The sequence below is a fragment of the Dipteris shenzhenensis genome, chromosome 4 (genome assembly GCF_047967505.1).
Source record: "Dipteris shenzhenensis isolate YYH24624 ecotype China chromosome 4, Dip_SZ_1.0, whole genome shotgun sequence".
Classification (NCBI taxonomy): Eukaryota; Viridiplantae; Streptophyta; class Polypodiopsida; order Gleicheniales; family Dipteridaceae; genus Dipteris; species Dipteris shenzhenensis.
The window spans coordinates 6,733,595-6,757,757 of NC_141599.1; the positions used below are offsets into that span (position 1 = coordinate 6,733,595).

The following is a 24,163-nucleotide window of genomic DNA, read 5'->3' on the forward strand; positions in this document are numbered from 1 at the left end:
GTTAATTAGCCCATGCTAGGTTATTCTTGGGTTACATTAGAATTAGTTGTATTTAAGTTTGGTAAAATAACTGTAGTTAGTTCATCTGGATAGAGTTAGTGAGGTCCACAGTTAGCTTAGGTTAGACTAGGTTAGGTTACAATAACTAATAGTCATTGTAACTAGTAGTTACTCTAACTGATAGTTAGAGTAACTGACCAATTAAAGTAACTGGATAGTTAGGGTACCTGGGAGTTCTCTAGTTTTGTTACCTCCCACTCAAGTCCATTCACACCAGGCTTAAGGCCAAGGGACCCCCCCCAACCACCAAAAAGGGCCACATTTCAAGCCACTTTAAGCCTTTGTAACTCGCCCGTTTGGTAGCCAAATGGAACCCAGTTTGAATTGTTGTTTTGCACATAAAAACACCATGCTACAGGGAATTTTCCAGCCCATTGGACACCATTTTATAATCCCTATCACTTGCTAATTTTCACCCCCTTGTGGGCCCCTTTTCGCACTAATTTGCTCATAAATTTCCATCATGACCTGCGATTGATGATCCATTCTGCACCAGCACATTTCCCTACTCACATGGGACAATCCTAGGAACATTACTAACATGATAGTCCCTACTACACTAATGCATCCCTAACCCCCCTAACACACCTAAATCAACACCCGCACTTGCAACGACAAAAGCACCTATTCCACCTCTCGCCAAATCTGCATGCAACCACGCCCCAACCAATGTCTCCGACAACCCTCTGCCCAAAATTACCCCCTTGAAATTCAGCCAATCCCTTTGACTCCTCCATGAAATGACATGGCAAATCACCCTTGTGAGATGATGGTGACCTTGAGCTCAAAGCGGAAGGGAACAATTTCTTTAACCCTCGCAATAATTTTGGCCGCAACAATAACAATCAAGGCAGGTGCCCCCTGGGAAAACTCAAACTTCCCAAATATAATGGTAGGGGTGATCCAATCCCATTCCTCTAGCATTTCGATGCTTCATGCCAAGCTAGTGGAGATCCCAATAAAACCAAGGTCGCTTGGCTCCCCATGGCCTTAATTGATGAAGCCTCAGAATGGTACCTAGACCTCCTAGTGGAAGAAAGAACCACATAGGACCTGTTGCAAACTGAATTCAAGAGGTGCTTTTAAACAGAGAGACTATAAGATGATCCCACTCTCCAACTGCAAGCTCGAACAAGGTCGGCGAGAAGATGTACGCACGTACATGGGCAAGATGAAATGCTTAATTGCCAAATGTGACCCACGCCCCAATGATAAGTACCTCACAGGAAAGTTCATTGCAAGCCTAAGGAAGAAAATCCACAAAGACATGAAAAAGATTAGCAGTAGTTACGAAACATTCAGCGCTGCTCATGTGGCAGCCATTGACATTAAGGATGGCATGACCGACTCTCACACTAGCAGTGATGATGGAAGAGCCAGTGCATGTGTAAGCACTCTAACAAGGGAAAATCCAAGTCCACTTCCAAAACTTCTAATGAATATTGCCTAGAGACCATGACCATGAAGCTAAGAGAAAACATGATGCAGGCTATGGAACAAAAACATCACATGTCTCAGCCACCGCCACCACCTCAGACTTATCCACAACAAGAAAATGTATGGTGTCCACACTGCATGGCCAATCATACAGCAAATGAATGCCATGTCCTAAGAGCTAGGATCAACGCACAATCAAATCCAGTTGTGGTGCCACATCTGTGTAGTCGGTCGCAATGATGAAAATTGTTGCATCTTCAACATGTGCAACAGCCCACCCTGACCTCAACAATACCAACTGGCACCCATCCTAGTGTATAGGCAACTGGCACTTGCACAAGCACCCCCAGCTCTAAGGCTGAATCCTGTTCCTGTCCAAACCCAAGTCCTACAATCTCTCAGGAATCCAAATCCACGACCATATCCAAGAGTTCCAAATCCAACTCCTCCCACAGTTCCAACACAACAACTTCAAGCCGAGGAAGTGGATTCACATTTCGAGTATGAAGCTGAGTACCCATTGTACTATGTGGAAGGAGCAGAAGGTTTAATACCATTCTATGCAATCAAGTTTGGCCCAACACATATTGAGCGTGCTACAGTTGTGGAGAGAATCATCGGATCACAGAGTGCCCTCATTGCAGTAGGCCCGCTACTTTCCACCAACTCTATAGAGATTTTGGCATTGGCCATGCCTGTATGGATTGTTCCATTAAAAATAAGGTCCCACAACAAAATGAGACTAAGCTTGATGTACCAATCAGCATTATTGGGGTGGACATCAAAGTCTAGGGCCAACAAGCATATTATCACAACCTATGAATGTAATTACATGCCAGCAAAAAGAGGCCCCCAAGGGCCCTAATATTCCAATTCAATCCTGAAGACCTCTTCAAAAGAAAGCACAAGTGCCTCTACCTCTACCAAGCAATGAGTAGCCAAGCTCATCCACATTAGTTCCCGAGCCTCAAATAAAAGAAGCTCCATATCCTAATGCAGAAGTGGAGAAGGCTCGATTTAAAGAACTTCAACAATGGGTGCAAAAGGAACAAACCCAATTTGAGGCTAAGAAGCAAGCACAAGATCCAATCCCTGACTTGGCCCCACATAGTATTGACACTATACTTGAGCCTCTCTTCCAGCAACAAAGTCCACAACATAATGTACCACCACGCCAACTTGAATGTGCCACACTCTCTAGCATTCTAAGTTGCCCTGTGTCAATTCCCATTGGAATCCTCTTACATAATTGTCCCAATCTTTGGGAGAGTTTCAAAGGATGGATTGAACTATCAATCCCCCTCCGCCTATGGAAGACATAGAAGATATCCCTATGCAGATGGGTGAGAGAGATGACATATGCATTGTCATTGTGCCTTTGATCCATAAAGCATATCATGAAGTCCAATCCATAGTGGATGGTGGAGCAGGTGTGAATGTCCTATCCAAGGAGCTCTATGATGAATGGGGTCTCCCACCAATGCAAAAGGCTCATTTCAACATACGCCTTGCAAATGATTCATGTGTAAATCCCTTGAGAATAGTGAATGGCATGTCAACAAAAGTCACAGGAGTTTGCTTTTCTCTTCAATTCACAATCTTGGATCTCCCCAAGAAATCCTATCAAATCTTAGTGGGACGTCCTTGGTTGCGTGAAGCATCAATACCCCCTGATTGGGGAACTGATAGATTGACAATCCGAAATTGCAACACCATGATAAGAGTCAATGTGGGGATAGTAGGCAATAAAACCAATTGTGCCTAGAGCATTGGATGAAGCCTCTTCAATGATGACGATCTCAAGCAAATCATCCCCCCTGCAAAACAACATGCCATAGGGCCCAATACACAAAGCAATGTCAATAACTAGATCCAAGTATTGGTGACCATTGACATCTGCCATTCACTGGATCCCATCTTCTCGCAAATTGATGCTAAGATCATGCAAGTAAATCCTCCACTCACACATGAAGAATTAATTTATCTAGAGGTGTCATTCTTTAAGGTTGACCTTGATTAGAATGGTGAACCTGAATAAGTTATCCAGGATAATAAGGACTCAGATTTTCCTTGGGAACTTGATACAGAGGTTGAAAATGCTTAATTTGAAGATCATGTCTTTGACAATGACTTAGCCATTCTCCATGCCCTTATGGCGGTCGAACTTCCCAAAGTTGAAACTCCAAATTTGAATAATAGCAGAAGATCCTGCAAGAAAGCTAAAGGATGATATTGCCACAAAGCCAAGGCTGAACACTTCAATCAATTCAAACAAGTCCAAACTAGGATCATCAAATTGTATCTTACCAAGCCAGCTCCCTCAAAATCTGAGCCACCTCCTCTTGAATGGTCCCCTGATGGACTTGAAGGAGTATGCACAGCAAATGAACCCTTACTTGGGAATACTTTGCTAGTGGAAAAGTTACCCCATAGTTCCCAACATAAGAAGTTTCTAGAGTATAAGTCACATGTGTTGATGAAGCTCGATAAAGAGACTTCAGAAAAAGAAAGCCCACAAGAGCCTCAAACTTTGGTTAATGATACTATTCCACCCAGTACCCAGAGCACATGTTAGGTTAGTTCAACACCATTAGAGGTTGATCTTTGAGAAGTGCTAGAGTACTTCAAGAACTACAAAAGTGGTAGTGTCCCCATAGCCGCTGACAAGACCACTAAGAGAATCTAAAGTTCAAGAAACCAATAGCATTGGAGAGACTCCAATCTATGAGGGACTGGAAAAATCTTGTACATTAAACCTTGCCCTTGAAGGGGACGAAGCAAAATTGGTTTTCATTGGGAAACAGCTTACACAAGAAGATGAAACAAAGCTCAAAGCACTCCTAATGGAATCCTGAGACTGCCTAGCATGGTCATACAAGGAAATGAAAGGAATTTCACCAGAAGTGGCAGTACACACAATACCTATAAGGGAAGGTGCCCACCCTAAGGTATGTGGACCTTATCGAACAAATCCAAAATATGGCACCATGGTCTATGATGAGCTAGAAAAACTCTTAGATGACAGATTCATCTATGAGATAGAGCACACTGATTGGGTTTCACCCATTGTCATCGTGCCTAAATGCAACAAGAAGCTAAGAATATGTGTCAACTTAAAGAATGTGAATGCCACCACAATGAGGGATCACTATCCCCCACCCTTAACAGAAACAATGCTGGAAAAGGTGGCTAGATCAAAGATATACAGCTTCTTGGATGGCTTTAGTGGCTATTACCAAGTGCAAATTGCTCCTACTGACCAATCAAAAATAGCATTTGCAATAGAATGGGGTCTATTTGCCTATATAGTAATGTCATTTGGCCTTTGTAATCCCTTGAACACATTCCAAAGAGTCATGTTCACAACTTTCAAGTCATTTTTGAATAAGTTTCTACAAGTGTTCTTGGATGATTTGTGCATCCACTCGAACAAAAAAGCCCACCTCAAATGTCTTGAAGCAGTTCTAATCAAATGCAGGGAGTATGGCATCTCCCTAAATCCAACAAAATGTCAGTTCATGGTCACCCACGGAGTTGTTTTGGAACACATTGTTTCTCAACATGGGATTGCAGCTAACATGGACAAATCAAAATCATCGTGGAACTGCCTCCTCCTACAAATTCCAAAGGTGTACAGACCTTTATGGGACATGCCAGCTATTACAAAAGATTTATCTTGCGGTATGCCATGATAGCCAAACCACTTTACAAATTATTAGTGGAATTTTTACGAACAGAAGAGTGCGACCAAGCCTTTGAGCTTTTAAAGTGGCACCTAAACATAGCAACCATCCTTATATCTCCCAATTGGGATATTGATTTTCATGTTCATATTGATGGATCCAAGTACGCAATTGGGAGTGTGATTTGCCAACCTGGTGAACATAATTTGCCAACCTGGTAGCTTTTAGGACACATAACACATTAGGAAAAAAGGCAGCTCATTTTGGGGCCTTTTAGGGTTTGGAAAAATAGGCTCTTGACCAATCAGAAGAGGGCCAACATAATGTTGGAAAAATACCAAAAAACATAAAATATGAAATAAGTCATATTCAAAATCTTATTCTTTTATTATGTCTGACATATGTGATCTTCAAAAGATAATTTTATGCATCGAATTTGGTGATTCTGACACCGAAAACAATGTCCGAAGGCCCGAAAAAGGGCAAAAATGCTCGAAAAGGGGGATTTCCTCAAAAATGCGATTTGTTAGAATCACCAAATTCGGTGTAGAAAATCAAGGATCTTATATATGCATTTAATGTGAAGCCTACATACTAAACTGACATTTTTGCAATAAGTATCCGTATTTTATGGCATTTCCCATATTTTGAGTGCAACAAAAATAGGTAAATAGTGAATTTCTTAGAGGGCCCCAAAAAGAGTTCCCTTCTTTCCTAATGATATTTTGATTCGTTTGCACTTCCATGTCCAAAAAACAATGTGCCCATTTGGCACACTAACTTAGAGTACTTCATGCAAGCTTGCTAGACTTGAAGAGAGAGAAATCATCCAACTATCTTTCCCCCTCCCAATGTAATTGGATGATTATAAGCATGGTAATCTACCTATTAAAATAGGTGTGGGATGGCAAATTGTCTTTTCCCATGTTCTCTCTCTCGAGTAAGTATCTATTTAAACCATGATCATCTACAACATCATGCTCTATTGAGACAGATGCCAGTATTTCACACACACTAGTGCAGTAGCTAGCATTAAACTTACACAAGCACTTCAAAGCACTTTTACTACTAATTTCTAAGCTAGGAGACTTTTTTAACCTAATAAACTCAATATATTTTTTCTATGTACACGTATGGAGTCCTCATCAACAAGCTTATTTACTCAAGGTATGAAGTACATAATTTGTGCACTAGGTGTTTACTTTGTTGTATCAAAATTGTTTGCCACACACACACACATATACACATACCGAGAATTTTCTAATATTATCGCATCTACATTTCTCCGATGGGCACAAAACTTTGTACATGCCTCAACCTAGGTCGTATTGACTTGCATACAAAGTGGTGCACCCATCCCATAAGTACTTGTTCGGATAACACACCTCCAAACGTATTTTATGACGATTGTGCATAACACTAGGAACAAAATGGTGTATAATGTGCGATCGACTATGCAAAGCATATCCAATGGACACAAGACTTTGCACGTTCCTCAACCTAGGTAGTATTGACTTGTGTGCAAAGTGGCATCCCCATTCGATAAGTACTTGTTTGAAAAATACACCTACGATCGTGTTTTTTGACGGTTGTACATGACACCAAGGCCAAAAACGGTATTTAATACTCAATCTACCATGTAAAGCATATCCGATGGGCACAGTACTTTGCACGTGCCTCAAAATCGGTGGTATGGTATTCCATGCAAAGTGGAACACCCATTCAATAAGTACTTGGTATGATAATATACCTATTAAGAGCGTGTTCTTTGACGGATGTGCATAACACTAGGGGGAAAATGGTGTATAATGTGTGATCCCCCATGCAAACCATAACCGATAGACACAATACTGTGCATGCACATCAACCTAGTTGAAATTGACTTTCTTGCAAAGTGGCTCCCCCATCTGACAAGTACATTTTAGAATATCACACCTAGGACCATGTTTTTTATTAGTTGTTGTCCATGACACTAAGGCAAAAACGCTGATTTATGCTTAATCGATAATGCAACGCATATGCGATCATCACAATACTTTGCACACATCTCAACCTAGGTATTATTGACTTACATGCAAAGTGGCGTGCCCATCCCATAAGTACTTAGTCGAATAACACATCTAGGACCGCCTTTTTTTGACGGTTGTGCATGACACTAAGGCCAAAACAGTGTTTAATTCTTGTTCCAATGCAAAGCATATCCGATGGGCACAATACTTTGCATGAGTCTCAAAAATTGTGGTATTGCATTGCATGCAAAGTGGTACACCCATCTGATAAGGAGTTGGTCGGATAACACACCTAAAAGCGTGTTTTTTTATGGTTGTGCATGACATTGAGGTACAAACGGAGTTTAATACGTGATATATCACGCAAAGTACATCCGATGGGCACAATACTTTGCACCCACCTCAACCTAGGTGTTATTGAGTTGCATGAAAAGTGGCGTGTCGGTTAGATAAGTACTTGATCCGATACCACACCTAGGACCGTGTTTTTTTACAAATGTGCTTGACACTAAGGCAAAAACGGTGTTTTATGCTTAATCAACAATGCAAAGCATATCTGATGGGCACAATACTTTGCACACACCTTCAACTAGGTGGAATTGACTTACATGCAAAGTGGCACGCCCATCCCATAAGTGCTTGATCGAATAATATACCTAGCAGTGTGTTTTTTTACAGATGTGCATGACACTCGAGCAAAAATAGTATTTAATGCTCGATCGACCATGCAAAGGATATCCGATGGGCACAACACTTTTCCTAAACCACAAACTAGGTGGTATTGAAATTTTCTCAAAGAGGCACACCCATCTGATAAGTACTTGGTCAGATAACACACCTAAGGGCGTGTTTTTTTATGGATGTGCATATCACTAGGGAAAAAACGGCATATAATGCGTGATCAACCATGCAAAGCATATCCTATTATGACAATACTTTGCACTCACCTCAACTAGTTGAAACGAACTTGCATGCAAAGTGGACACCCATCCGATAAGTACTTGTTTGAATAACACACCTACGGCTGTGTTTTTATATGGTTGTGCATGACACTAAGGTAAAAACGGTGTTTTATGCTTGATCAACGATGCAAAGCATATCCGATGGGCACAATACTTTGCACACACCTTCAACTAGGTGTAATTTACTTACATGCAAAGTGGTATTCCCATCGCATAAGTACTTGATCGGATAACACACCTAGCAGCGTGTTTTTTTACGGATGTGCATGACACTAAGGCAAAAATGGTATTTAATGCTCGATCGACCATGCAAAGCATATCCAATGGGCACAATACTTTTCATACACCTTAACCTAGGTGGTATTGAAATTTTCTCAAAGAGGCACACCCGTCCGATAAGTACTTGGTCAGATAACATACCTAAGGGCGTGTTTTTTTGCGGATGTGCATATCACTACGGGAAAAACGTTGTATAATGCGTAATCGACCATGCAGAGCATATTTGATGGTGACAATACTTTGCATGCATCTCAACCTAGTTGAAACGGACTTTCATGCAAACTAGAGCCCCCATCCGATAAGTACTTGTTTGATTAACACACTTAGGACCGTGTTTTTTCATGGTTGTGCATGATACTAAGGCAAAAACGTTGTTTTATGCTTGATCGACAATGCAAAGCATATCTGATGGGCACAATACTTTGCATACACCTTCAACTAGGTGGAATTGACTTACATGCAAAGTGGCACACCCATCCCATAAGTGCTTGATCGGATAACATACCTAGCAGCGTGTTTTTTTTATGGATGTGCATGACACTAGAGCAAAAATAGTATTTAATGCTCGATCGACCATGCAAAGGATATCCGATGGGCACAACACTTTTCCTACACCACAACCTAGGTGGTATTGAAATGTTCTCAAAGAGGCACACCGATCCGATAAGTACTTGGTCAGATAACACACCTAAGGGCGTGTTTTTTTGCGGATGTCCATATCACTAGGGAGAAAATGGTGTATAATGCGTGATCGACCATGCAAAGCATATCCTATGGTGACAATACTTTGCACGCACTCAACGTAGTTGAAATGGACTTTTGTGCAAAGTGGATCCCCCATCCGATAAGTACTTGTTTGAATAACACACCTACGGCCGTGTTTTTATATGGTTGTGCATGACACTAAGGCAAAAACGGTGTTTTATGCTTGATCGACAATGCAAAGCATATCCGATGGGCACAATACTTTGCACACACCTTCAACTAGGTGGAATTGACTTACATGCAAAGTGGCATTCCCATCGCATAAGTACTTGATCGGATAACACACCTAGCAGCTTGTTTTCTTATGGATGTGCATGACACTAAGGCAAAAATGGTATTTAATGCTCAATCGACCATGCAAAGCATATCCAATGGGAATAATACTTTTCCTATACCTTAACCTAGGTGGTATTGAAATGTTCTCAAAGAGGCACACCCATCCGATAAGTACTTGGTCAGATAACATACCTAAGGGCATGTTTTTTTATGGATGTGCATATCACTACGGGGAAAAACGTTGTATAATGCGTAATCGACCATGCAAGGCATATCCGATGGTGACAATACTTTGCATGCATCATCACTTTTTGTATGCCTCAACCTAGGTGGTATTGGAATGTTCTCAAAGAGGCACACCCATCCGATAAGTACTTGGTCAAATAACACACCTAAGGGCATGTTTTTTTGCGGATGTGCATATCACTCGGGAAAAAATGGTGTATAATGCGTGATCGACCATGCAAAGCATATCCGATGGTGACAATACTTTGCACGTACCTCAACGTAGTTGAAACAGTCTTGCGTGCAAAGTGGAGCCCCCATATGATAAGTACTTGTTTGAATAACACACCTAGGACCGTGTTTTTATATGGTTGTGCATGACACTAAGGCAAAAACAGTGTTTTATGCTTGATCCACAATGTAAAGCATATCCGATGGGCACAATACTTTGCACACACCTTCAACCAGGTGGAATTGACTTACATGCAAAGTGGCATTCCCATCGCATAAGTACTTGATTGGATAACACACCTAGCAGCGTGTTTTTTTACGGATATGCATGACACTAAGACAAAAATGGTATTTAATGCTCGATAGACCATGCAAAGCATATCCGATGGGAACAATACTTTTCCTATGCCTTAACCTAGGTGATATTGAAATTTTCTTAAAGAGGCACACCCATCCAATAAGTACTTGGTCAGATAACATACCTAAGGGCGTGTTTTTTTGCAGATGTGCATATCACTACGGGAAGAACATTGTATAATGCGTAATCGACCATGCAGAGCATATCCGATGGTGACAATACTTTGCACACATCTCAACCTAGTTGAAACGGACTTGCGTGAAAAGTGGAGCCCCCATCCAATAAGTACTTGTTTGATTAACACACTTAGGACCGTGTTTTTTCATGGTTGTGCATGACACTAAGCCAGAAACGGTGTTTTATGCTTGATCGACAATGCAAAGCATATCCGATGGGCACAATACTCTGCACACACCTTCAACTAGGTGGAATTAACTTACATGCAAAGTGGCACGCCCATCCCATAAGTGCTTGATTGGATAACATACCTAGCAGCGTGTTTTTTTCCGGATGTGCATGACACTAGAGCAAAAATAGTATTTAATGCTCGATCGACCATGCGAAGGATAACTTGGCATGTCCATCTGGATAACTTCTCCCAATAAATTGAGTACTTGATTGGATAACTTCTCCCACCAATAAATTAAGTACTAATTAAAAATTATAATAAATGAGTAGATTATTAAAAAGAGACTAATATTTATGTAATTGTTGCTACTGTAGCTTGCTTGCGAAGGACTCTCACAAAGGAGATGGCTATACATTTTGTTCCAGGGATGGATGTGATTTTATGTAGCAAAAGAGAAGTAGTTGCATTTGTTACAATCCATGATAGTGATCCCAATTCAGTTTGCCACTTTCGAAGACTTGGCGAAGATAAGGTGGCAAGTACTATATCAAAGATTCTTGGTGCACATGTTGAGCTAAAGTATAAATGTGGAGATATGGAAACACTTGGATATATTATGCCCTACAATACATCCAACAAATCATTTATAGCATGGGACAAAGATGAGACTTATGCAACAGACATTATCAAGAATACAAAGTGCACCACCTTGGATTTTACTATAGGGGACATTTTACAAATGAGATCATTTGTAAATAAGACTGTAGCAGAAGGTGAAGTATTGGGATTTGAACAAGTGGAGCAATGGTCATTTGCACAGATGAGGATTTTAAAAGTCACTGATGATGGTATGGTTGATAACATAACATCCTTATGTGATCCCTACTATGAGGTAGGCAAGAATATGAGATGGAGCATGCAATTTTTAAACATGAGAAAGAGGCACGTGGTTTTCAATGATAAAGACAAGGTATACTACAATATCAAAGGACGTAAAAAGCGTGCCCATGTGCCAGGCTCTATCACTTCAAATGTGGATGATTTCAATATACTCAATTATAGAAGTGACATCTTATTTGGAGTGGATGAGTTCATTGGTTCCGAGAAACAAAATGATTTTAGAAGCGAAGCCTTATCTGGGGTGGATGAATTCTTGCACAGTGAGAAGGGCAAAGGTTTCAATAGCGATGTCTTGTCATGTGTGGATGAGTTCATGCATATTAACAAACCTGGTGTCAATCAAGCTTGTGGATTTCTGAAAGCCATGCAAGATGTCCCAATGAGTGATGTTCTCTCAGGAGTGGAAGAGTTTCAAGGTTCTCAATACTCTCGTAGAATATTGAATTCATTGAATGGTCCTAAGAGTATGTTAAAAACGAGGATGAGATCAACAGAGGATTATTCAACCTCTCGTAAATGGAAAAAGGATTTGCAATAAGGCATATCGCAATATTACTGGATTATCCCATGGTACATATTGGGATTTAGTCACCAAGGTAAAGGGCGGCAACAAATTTAGCATTCATGGTAATAGAGGAAGGTCCAAATCAAGAATCTCAACTGTCAGGGCAGCAGCAATTTTGCAAGACTTCATACATGAAAATGCTTTACCTCAACCCCATATATCTACCAAACTCCCTAACGGTGACGCGATCACTGAAATGCACCTTCCAATGGGCTTGACAAAGCTCGAAGTATTTGACTCTATTGTAGAAAAGAAAAGGCAAAGAGGGGATGCCGTAGCTTCTTCTCATACTTTGTATACTCTTTGGAAGAAGAACTTTGGATATGTTAAAATCCCAAGGAGGCAAAAAATGTCAAAGTGCAATGTCTGTGATGATTTAAAGCGAGTGATTGAGAGTGCAACATGTCCAAATCAAAGGGAATTATACAAAAAAAAACGAAAATCTCATCATGACCTTATTCGACATTCCAGACAAAAATATGCATATTGGAAGGAGCAAGCTATTTCGCATCCCGATGACTACATGTGCCTTATTGTAGATGGCATGGATCAGAATACAACAACATTGCCTCGTTTTATTGCCACTCCACCTAAATTACAAGGAAAGCACTTTCTAAAGACACATGTATGTGGAGTGTTAGTGCATGGAATTAAGTTCTTTGCAGATATATGGATTGATTCCTTGCATCTACATGATAGCAATCAAGTTATAACATCTATTATGAAGGCAATTCGCAATGTACATGCAGAAAAAGGTCGCCTACCATCGACTTTGAGAGTACAAGCTGATAATTGCTGGCGAGAAAATAAGAATGTACTCATGTTTGCATTCTGCTCCATGCTAGTTGCTCATCGAATCTTCAATGAGGTCGAATGTGGATGTTTGTATGTTGGGCATACACATGAGGATATCGATCAGGTTTTTAGCATAGTTTCAAGGGAGCTTAAATGCAAGGATGTGGAGACAATAGATGACTTGGTAAGAAGATGTGGCAAGCAAGTTGGTGGTCGTAAGGAAAGTATAGTATGTGAGAGGCTCAAAAGAATGTATGGTTGGAAGAGCTTCATTCTACCTTTCATACAAACGGGTGGTGATGCATTGACAGGTCATACCAATCCACACTACTTTCGTTTTTTTTTTAAAGATGAAAAACCCATAATGCAATGGCAACAGTATTCTCATGATACAAAATGGGAACTTGAAGAACCTTACAGCCTCTTAACTTCAATTCCCAGCAAGGGAAGGTATCCAACATGGGCTCCTATACAAGAATTCAATGAGAGGTCTAACTGTGAAATAGAAGGATTAAAAGCATTTATTACATACAAAGAGGAAATGCTTCGGAGATATCCTGATTCGAAGCCTACTTGGAGAGAACACACTACCACTGTAATTAACAAGACACAAAATTTAATAAAGGACCTTGAGAGAATGCGAGGCTCAAAGGATGTCAAGGAAGAATGCAGTATGTTTTGGCCAAATGCTCATAACGATTTGCGCCCAGCTCCAGTCTTTGAAAATGAGTTTGTATCATTACTCCCACATCCCATATTGTGGACCGAAGAAGAGAGAGTTTATGCCACAAGTAGATATAGAGGTTGATTGTTTTGTTGTGGTTCGGCCATCGGATGATGAATATGAGAATGTGAAGTTTTGGGTTGCAAAAGTAGTTGATGTGCAAAGAGATGACCAAGGGAGAGCTACAACATTTACAGCGGTATGGTATGAGCCAAAGGGCAGGAAGGAGAATATGGATAACAACACATTGTATACTAATTGTATAATGAAGGAGTGGGTCCCAAATGATGAATCGGTCTCTCAAGTTTCGACGGAGACAATCATAGTGTCTTGGCATTCAAGGGCAAAGAAATCAAAGAAGCGCATGGGATATGAGGTAAAAGGAAAAATAAAAATACCACAGCAAACTATTTTGCATATACATGAATTTTTAAGGATGCTCGCCATGGAGGAAGTAGAAGGAGACAGCGCAAATGAAGAATGTCCATGATTAAAGCTTTGTATTGAAGTCCATTGAAGGATTTTATTTGGGTACTAGGCAAGAAGAGTCAAAATATGCACTGGATGTCACCCAAGGGTCAAGGCTTGCCAAGACAATAGGGAGTTAATGCAGATGGCACCTGGCAAGGGACTATCACATTGAGCAATAAGATAATGGGGAGTCAATGCACCCAAGGGGCAAGGCTTGGCAAGATAACTTGTGGGAGTTAATGTAGATGGCACATGTATTTTGCACTGGATGTCACCCAAGGGTCAAGGCTTGGCAAGACAATAGGGAGTTAATGCAGATGGCACCTGGCAAGGGACTATTGCATTGAGCAATAAGACAATGGGGAGTCAATGCACCCAAGGGGCAAGGCTTGGCAAGACAAGTGGGAGTCAAATTATGCAGATGGCACCTGGCAAGGGACTGTCATGACATTGAGCAATAAGACAATGGGGAGTCAAATTATGCAGATGGCACGAATTGAGGCTCTTTAAGAGCAACAATTTAAATTCTAAACATATGTTCAATCTATATCATTTTGGATATAAAGACTCTAGCTGAGAGCAACGTCTCTCAATGTAATCATATAATAATAGCTATAATTGCTATTATACCTCTTTGGTTCAATACAAAACTTGGGTCTTATGGCATCATGTCTTTTTTCTATTTATTAAAAGTTTTAAAAATTTTGTGCATATTGCAAGTGACAATGTTATTTTCATGAAATATTTAAGTCTCCTTTCATGCCATTGGATTTATAAATTTATCACGTCAAGGAAAAACGTCAAGGAAAAATATTAAAAATAATTAAATTAACAAATAACTTAGATATAGCTAGAATTTCTAATATAGGATTATTTCAAATTCTTGCATGTTGGTGCAAAAGTATAGATTGAAAAAACAATATTTTTATGTGAATATGATAGTTCCACAAAGTAAACTTTTGATTTGGGAAGAATATTTTCAGAAAGTAAAATTTTGATTTGGGAAGGATATTTTCACAAAGTAAAGTTTTCATTTAGAAAGGATTTTTGGGCTTCGTCCAAAAACAACACAAAAAGTCCAAAATTAATGAAATAGGTGTTAAGTGTAAGAATGAGTAAATGTAAGTGCAAATCGTTCATTCACATTCTCTTAAAAGAATATAAAGTATTCTTTCAAAAGGAGTTGTAAGAATGAGTGAATGTAAATGGAAATTATTCGTTCACATTCTATAGAAAGATTATTCAATATTCATTCAAAAGAAAGTGTAAGAATGTTAAAAAATTCAAATTATGATTCAAACAAAGAATTAAAAATTATAACTCACTTTTAAAGGAAAACTTAAGACACTCTTGGCAAGTAAAAAGACTAAAACAACAAACACCTCAATAAGACAAGCTAACCCATGATAACAATTCAAACAAGACCCAAAATCACAACTAATACAGGAGACCTAAGGCAACAGGCAAACAAACACACAAAAACAACTCACAAAAGAGAGGCACTCAACAAAGAGACCCTTGTACTCCCACATACAAAAACAAATCCATTTTTATTCAAAAAATTTAGATTTCTTTTGCAACCTTAGACAATCTTCCTTCTTTACTTTCCTTTATTTGATCTCTTCTGCTTGGCTACAAAACCAAGCATGAGATACATGGAAATGGCACAAGCAGCCAGCTTAAATAGAAGAATAGAAGAATGTATTTGTGCTAGATATCAATGCTCCACTCTCGTGTAACTACACGGGAACCAACTAACTCTACTTGTAAGCCCCCCATATGAGGAGAAGGCATTTGAGTAGCTCGGTTATCTAGTAGGTCCTGGTTTGGACATCAGATGGGGGCCATGTGTGGCCTGATGGCTGGATGGCTTCAGATAGAGTTGGCACACTACCAACTAGGCTACATGCAAGTGCGGGAAGGCATCCCTTGACTGACTGCACTGAGGGTAGACGGAGCATTTCTCGAGGCAGCCCACTCTAGGGTTGCAGGGCCCATTTGGAGCCTCAAATGATCCCGGATGGCTGTGGGCCGAACGGAAACCGTAGGTAAGTTGCTCTGTTTTGTGCACCGGTTCTATCGTATGGGAGTCATATGGTCGGTGGCCTATTTCGAGACCGACCCCCTGTCGACTATTTTGGATGGACTGGGTCGGCCACCCAATTGAGCCTAACTGACTACAACTGGTGGCTATATAAGAGCAAGTCCGTGAAGCCCATTTCATCACTGGCTATAGCAACCTTGATTCCTTAGTATGCAGCCTCCATCTTCTACTGTTTCCAGCATGCCATCGAAGCTTCTTTCACAGGAGCGCACGGCTGGGAGGCAGCGCCATCTATTGTATCAATTCTACAGTAATCAAATTTTTTATTCTCCATACTATCTTGTTTTCTCTCTTGCGTACGAGATCCTGTTATCTGTTGAGCTCAGACGTTGTATTATTTTCCAAGACCGGATCAATGCAAGACAACAGATAGTACCAACTGCGGATGAGATTCTCGCGTGGACAAGAAGAAATGCAGATGCACTGTGCTATTTTCTGTAGTGTTAGTGATTCCGTCATGGCATTAATTCAACATGTCACCACACCGGAAGAGGCATGGACGGTCTTGAAAAATCAGTACGAGACCACAAATCAAATGCGGATTCAGAATCTGGAAGCAGCAGAGAAGTTCATCACCAGGGTGAAGAATCTGCGTGATCAGATGACTGCGATTGGCATCACCATCACCAGCGAGAATCTAGCACGAAGGTGCATACGGATTCTCCCACCAAAGTACGACGGTCTTGTTACGGCACTGAATACGTAGAATAGAAATCCGCCCCTCAACTTTGAGGATTTCAGCGTGATGCTTCTAGAGGAGGAGATGCGTCAAAAGATGAGGACTGGAGAAGATTCGGCTTTCTGGACCGGATCAAAGAAAGGTAAGGGTAAGGACTTTGGTAACCCATCTTCTTCTGATGATAAAAAGAGAGAGAAGAAGATCAAGTGCTTCTATTGCAACAAGGCAGGGCACAAGCAGAATGAGTGCCGCAAGAAGATTGCAGATGAAAAGAACGGAGTGAAGAAAGAGTCCAGCAACAGCACGCAGGCAGTACCCATAGAGCTATTCGTCGCAATTGACGAGATTTGCACGGAGGCAGTTCATGTACCTGCGGATGAACCTTGGATCATTGACAGTGGTGCATCCCGCCACATGACCAGTCGGAAGGATTGGCATACCTCTCTATAGCCGGTAGGGAATGACATCATGGTAGCAGTCGGCAATGATGCAAAATGTCCAGCAAAAGGAAAAGGTACGATTCTCTCAAGTCAGATGGAGTTGTAAAAGTTGTCCGATGTTCTTTATGTGCCAGATATCAAGAGGAACTTGTTGTCCATTTCTGCAATCACGGATCGGGACCTCAAAGTTCAATTTGATAAGAATGGTGCACAGATCCTGGATCTTCAAGGAAAGGTCATTGGTAAAGGTACACAGCGCAACAACATTTGCGAACTCTCAGCTTTTAGTGCTCAAGCGGATGTGAAGAACACTAAGCTGTGGCATGAGAGGTTTGGTCATCTAAACCTTAGTTCTTTGAAGGAGATGCATAAAAGTGGAATGATTGCATACCTACCAAAAATTTCAGATATGCCCGATGTATGTGAAGCTTGCATGATGGGCAAGCAGCATCGGTAGCCCTTTCCTAAAGAGGCCACCAGAGCAAAGGCTCCTCTAGAGCTCGTTCACACGGACCTCTGCGGAAAGATGGAGACGGATGCTTTGGGTGGTTCCTTCTACTTCATGACGCTGATCGATGACTACAGTAGAAGGATATGGATATACTTCCTGAAGATGAAAGACGATTCTTTTAGTAGGTTCAAGGAATGGCATGTAATGGTCGAGAAAGAATCGGGGAGGAAGGTGAAGAAGCTGAGATCAGACAAAGGTGGAGAGTTCACATCGATTGAATTCGAAAGTTACTGCAAAAGTCACGGAATCAAGAGGCAGAAACCCCCGCCACATACATCACAACAAAATGGAGTAGCAGAATGCAAGATGCGGGTCATTTGCAAAATGGGCCGGAGTATGATGAAAGGGAAAGATTTGCCAAAGACTTTCTAGGCTGAAGCATGTAACACTGCAGTTTACATCCTCAATCGTAGCTACTCAAAGGCTGTGAACAGGATGACTCCACTGCAAGCCTTTTCTGGTAAGAAACCTTCAGCTGCACATTTCAGAGTTTTTGGATGTGACTGTTTTGTGCATGTCCCTGATGCTACCAGGACCAAATGGGAACCGAAGAGCCGGAAGTGTATTTTCTTGGGCTACAGTGAAGAGGTGAAGGGTTACCGTCTCTATAACCCTGTTACCAAGAAGGTAATTGTTAGTCGCGATGTGGTCTTCTCAGAACACCGCATCAATTGAAGGAGGATGCTTCCTTCCCAGACAACCAGGACCAGGATATCCATCCAGTACTGCCACCAACAGCAAACCGAACTCCCCCAACGGTGCTTGGGAGAATTCAAGACAAAGAAGATGAAGAAGAGCCTGTAGAACCACAACGGCAATGGCCATTCCCGAAGTGGGTAAAGCAACTTTTGGACGGCAGAGAACCTCTAGCAATTGAGGAGGAACCAACCGAACACTACCGGTCCAAGAGATTAGAGGAGCAAAGAAGGGCGCAGGAACACTTGGTCAACTATGCTTTGATGATAGAAGTGATCCGTGCTGAGGAACCCAAGTGTCTTGAAGAGGCACAAGGCGATGATAGGTGGATGGAGGCTATGCAGCCGAAGTATGGCTCCATAATGAAGAACAACACTTGGGACCTTATGGATCGACCACCAAAGCGCAAGGTAATTGGAACCAAGTGGGTGTACAAGATCAAGTACAATTCCGACGGCATGTTGGATAAGTACAAGGCTCGGCTCGTGGCAAAAGGATTTGCACAGGTACATGGTTTTGATTATCAAGATACTTTTGCTCCCACAGCTCGACTAACCACAATTCATAGTGTTTTGGCTTTAGCTGCCCAGGGAAGTTGGCCCGTGTTTCAGATGGATGTGAAATCCACCTTTCTGAATGGAGATCTCAAGGAGGAGGTATACGTGGAACAACCACCAGGTTTTAAGATCCCCGGTTCAGAAGGTAAAGTCCGCAAACTAAAGAAGGCACTTTACGGGCTGAAACAGGCCCCACCAAATTGATGCCTACTTTCTATAAAACGGGTTCAGGAGGAGCCCATCTGATGCAAATTTGTATATCTTTAGAGAAGGAGGTAGGTTTATGATCATGGTCCTTTATGTGGATGACCTTGTCATAATAGGGAACCATGAAGAGAAGATCTTGCAGAGAAGCATTTGCTAGGAAGAGAGTTTGAAATGACAGACCTCGGACTGATGCATTTTTGTTTGGGGATTGAAGTTTGGCAGGAGCCGAAATAGATCTTCATTTCACAACTGAAGTATGCTGGAGGGATACTAAAGGCATTTGGCATGGCGGAGTGCAAAACAGTTGGTACCCCTATGGAGGTTGACGTGAAGCTCTCAAATGAGGATTCATCACCACTGGTGGATAAAGCGAAGTACAGAAGGCTTGTGGGCAGCTTGATCTACCTGTGCAACACACGGTCGGACATCAGCTTTGCAACTGGTGTACTAAGCAGGTTTTCCAATAAGCCCCGGGAGAACCATTGGAGGGCAGGGATGCAGGTGCTGAAATACATCAAAGGCACACTTGATTATGGCATCACCTATACCAAGGGCAACATCTTGACCGTCAGATTGGGCAGGAGACATGGACAGCAGGAGATCAGTGATAGGGTACTGTTTCTCACTTGGATCTGGAGTTGTGTCATGGGTCAGCAAGAAGCAACCCACAGTTGCTCTTTCTTCTACCGAGGCCGAGTACAAATCTGCAAGCTTTGCTTCTTGCGAGGCAGTGTGGTTGAGGAGGATTTTGGGAGACATGGGTGTAGTGCAAAACAAGCCTACACAGTTATCATGTGACAATCAGAGTTGCATGGCGATTGCAAAGAACTCGGTGTTCCACGCTCGCATAAAACACATTGAGATTCAATATTACTTTGTACGCGAGCTGATCATGGATGGAGAGATCGACTTAGTGTACTGTCCAACTACACAGAATGCTGCGGACATCTTCATGAAGGCTCTTGGAAGAGACTTGCTACAGAGGCATCTTCATCGACTTGGCATTGGGCCGAAAAAGTAAGTTCACTTGCGGGTGGACATTGAGGGGGGGTGTTAGATATCAATGCTATGGGCCGAACGGTAACCATAGGTCAGTTGCTCTGTTTTGCGCATCGGTTCTATCGTATGGTCAGTGGCCTATCTCGGGACCGACCCCCAGTCGACCGTTTTGGGCGGACTGGGTCGGCCAGTCGGCCACCCAATTGAGCCTAATCGACTACGACTGGTGGCTATATAAGAGCAAGCCCGTGAAGCCCATTTCATCACTGGCTACAGCAACCTTGATTCCTTAGCATTCAGCCTCCGTCTTCTACTATTTCCAGCACGCCATCGAAGCTTCTTTCACAGGAGCGCACTGCTGGGAGGCAAGCGCCATCTATTGTATCAATTCTACAGTAATCAAATTTTTTATTCTCCATACTATCTTGTTTTCTCTCTTGCGTACGAGATCCTGTTATCTATTGAGCAGAGACGTCGTATTATTTTCTTACAATTTGGACTAATACACGTTTATTCATACGAATACGTAATCATACAAATAATTTTATTCGTACAAATATGTTTGGATGATGTGTCGATTTATGAAAAAAACATGATGTGTCTAGATTTTTTTCCCTAGTTTATTCTCCCTATTGAATCATTCCTCCAATTTACCCATATTTTTTGAATAATGAATTTCAAACCCATAAAAAGACATATTGTCCTCTTCTCTTGCTTGGTTCCATGCAAGGTCCTCCTCAAACATCTTTATGCCTTAGGAGTGTACGTCTTACTGATAAGTGTTTTGATTGTTTTTCTACTCTTTCGAGTATGGGAGAGGATTTAGTGGGTCTATTGAAGGTTTGGTAGTTAAGATGGATGGTTTCTAGCTCCCCAAGTTTCATCCCCTCCTTTTGGTAGTTGATTGAATTGCTTACCAATCAAGGGAGTATGACTAGAAGAAGATGACGGGGAAAAGGTAATTGTGTCCTCATTAGATCCATTTTGGATAATCACCTTGTCAAAACCTTTTCCCACCTTAACTGCACCCTTAGTGTTTACTCTGTAGGCTAGGATGTACTCGCCTTATATCTTTTGGCCTGCTTATAAAGCTCCTTGTTGAGTGCCCTAGCCTGGGCCCTTGTAATTACATTTAAGGGTACAATATTATAAGGACCCATAGTGTATGAAGTACATTGCTGAAGGCTCCCACTATGCTCTATGTTCTGCCACTATCTTGAAATCCTTGCGTGAATGTAAAGTTCTTCAAAGATGGCTAACTTGATCTCTTGGAGCTTCAGCTACACTCGGAGCACTCATCACAACTATGGCTTAAAGAAGGTCATCACAACTATGGACAATAGGCTTACAAATTACAATCTATCAAACAAAAAAACAAGTGAAAAAAGATGAATGACACGAAGGCGAAGGGGGGGGGTAGAGACGAGTGGTGGAGTGAGGGAAGCTAAGAGAGAGAGAGAGAAAGAGAGAGACTAGTGGAGGAATGAGGGAAGCTAAGAGAGAGAACGGGGAGGCGAAGGGTGGGTGGGCTAGGGACGAGTGGTGGAGTGAGGGAAGCTCTGTGTGTGTGAGAGAGAGAGAGAGAAACCCAAAATCGTTCGTTGTGCATAATTGCCCCATTTATTGGGCGGACAGCTTTAACAAAGGCCAATGAGAAAAATCTAGAATTTATGAAATTTAAAAACTCCCCTATTTTAGTTTTTCCAAAGTAAGGCTGAGTCTAATATGAAAACGCTACAATATGATGTCTTGAAATCCCATTGGGGACGGCATAACTGCAAGGTAGAAATATTAAGAAGGATAATAAAAGCTTTAGAAGAGAAGCTAACTGTAGAGGAGCCACTAATTCTCGGCTAGAACAACAGAAGATGGCGAGCTTGCGTTCAAGCTCTGAGTCTTTGAAAGGCTGGCCGCTAGAATAGCCAGCTCTCTCTCCACAGCCTTTACAAGCTTCGCATTCCTTTCTTCCGCATCACCTTCTTCCTTTCTCGCCTGCAACTGCTCACACGTCCCTTCACAACCCACCTCCTCCTCTGCGTTGCTCGCTTGATCTACTGCACCTCCTCGATCGCCACCTCCTTGCAAGCCTGGATCCGGTTCTACCTCTTCCTCGCCTTCTCCCGCTTGCTCCTCATATCCCGACGCACCACTTTGCACTCTTGCCTCTTCCATTCCTTCCCCAGCTGCCTTCCTGCACCTTCCTTCCCCAAATTTTCCCTCAACTCCCAGCTCCCCAATACTCGATTCATCGCTTTCCACCTTGTTGCACGTTTTATCCCTCTCTAGATCTTCCTCTTCCTTCGGTCCTTCCGAAAGCCCCACCGCCCACTCCTCGACGATTTCAGCGTTCTTTTCGCTGCTCTTATTTTGCTTTGTGGAATCGGGTCCCCAGCCGATCATTGCGACGACGAAGATAGCTGTAGAGATGAGCAGCGGACCGAAGAAATGAAGAAGGTGATGAACTGGATGCATGAAGAGAAGAAATACAAGGCAGCACAACGTAACCGGGTGTTTCCTCACGAACCCCAGCGTAGTAGAAATACTGGGGGGCGCCATGTGGCCTCCAATCTCCTCCTTCCCTAACTATCTCTCCGCCCTCTCTTCTTTCCCTTATCCCCGGATAATGGCTTCTTCCCCTTCAACGCCAGACGTCTTTCTCACATTTCGAGGCTCCTGAGCTGCTTTGACCGCTCGTGAGTTCTCCTCCCATACAACGTACACAAGCCAGATCGATGAAGGGCACAATAATCCGACGTCGATGGACGCTGTACTAGTGCAGCGAGATCCAACCATGTAGACGCACAGTAGATACAGAGGAGGCTAGGAGTTTGTGCACACTCCACAGAAAGTAGACAAACAACCGATAAGGCGACAATGGATTATCGCAGAGATAACCCGTATAAATACATAAGAGCTGCAAGTCTGCAAGAACCATGCTGGGTTCGAACACAAGATGCTCAATTAGCCTGGGTTCTCTTTTGAGAGCATCTCCATCCTAGCCAATAATGGGCCAAAGTGTTTGCAGACGACAATCGGTGGTGGAGCATCAAATCAAAAGGTAAACATGACCGTATATCTGCTCACGCTCACCTCCAGCGCAGGCTGAAATGACACATTTGTCATCTTCAGCAATGATGGTGGACAGCGAATCATGAAGATAAACAATTTCAGAGGCGGCACCTAGCCTTTTTTGTTCATTTTATTGATTCTGTGGAGCGTTGAGGATCTTCATTGAAAAGGCAGTGTTACGTCTCTAACACGGCTGAGGTTATCACACAGAAATACCTAAGAATCTTGCTAAACGCTCAGTTTATCACTTATAAGAGCAGCCTTCTCAGATCAAGGGTATGTCCGAAAGCTCTGTGGGCTGGAAGCATCTTCCTCTAAAGTCTCAAAAAGTAGGAATTTTTTTGCTAAAGTTTGCCTTTAAGCACCCATCCATAGTCCTTTCGCCATGCAAAGTATTCGGCTTTTCTATATTCTTCGTAGACTGCCTTTGTAATTATAGCCAAGTTCAGGAAAGCACAAGGGTGAGACTCTTGGATGCTACCTTTCAAATACACCAGCAAGGCACCTTCCCTCTTAAACTAGGAATTTGCTCTCTAGAAATGACTTGATTGTCATAGCCCTTGAATGGCTCACGTGTCCATCTCCATCTTTTTCCAATACACCAAGGCACCTTCCCTGAGAAACTAGGAGTTTGCTCTCTAGAAATGACTTTGTCATAGCCCTTGAATGGTTCACGTGTCCATCTCCATCTTTTTCCTATAGCACTCCATCTCAAATTGTACATGTCTTTTAGTGTCCCTATTGCCAATGCTTACCGATATGAGAAGAGCACTTGTTCCTTGCCAAAAAAGGGATTGCCACTTCTACTACTC

At 42.0% G+C, this 24,163-nt stretch overlaps 1 protein-coding gene across 1 annotated transcript; it reads right to left on the bottom strand.

Annotated features, from left to right (window-relative positions):
- Window positions 1–22,004: 22,004 nt before the first annotated feature.
- LOC147902395 (uncharacterized) lies at window positions 22,005–23,190 on the bottom strand. The gene has a single exon (XM_087373443.1). It carries the CDS (start codon window positions 22,836–22,838, stop codon window positions 22,125–22,127), a length of 714 nt encoding a protein of 237 aa, XP_087229569.1. The 5' UTR covers window positions 22,839–23,190; the 3' UTR covers window positions 22,005–22,124.
- Between the last annotated feature and the right edge of the window lie 973 nt (window positions 23,191–24,163).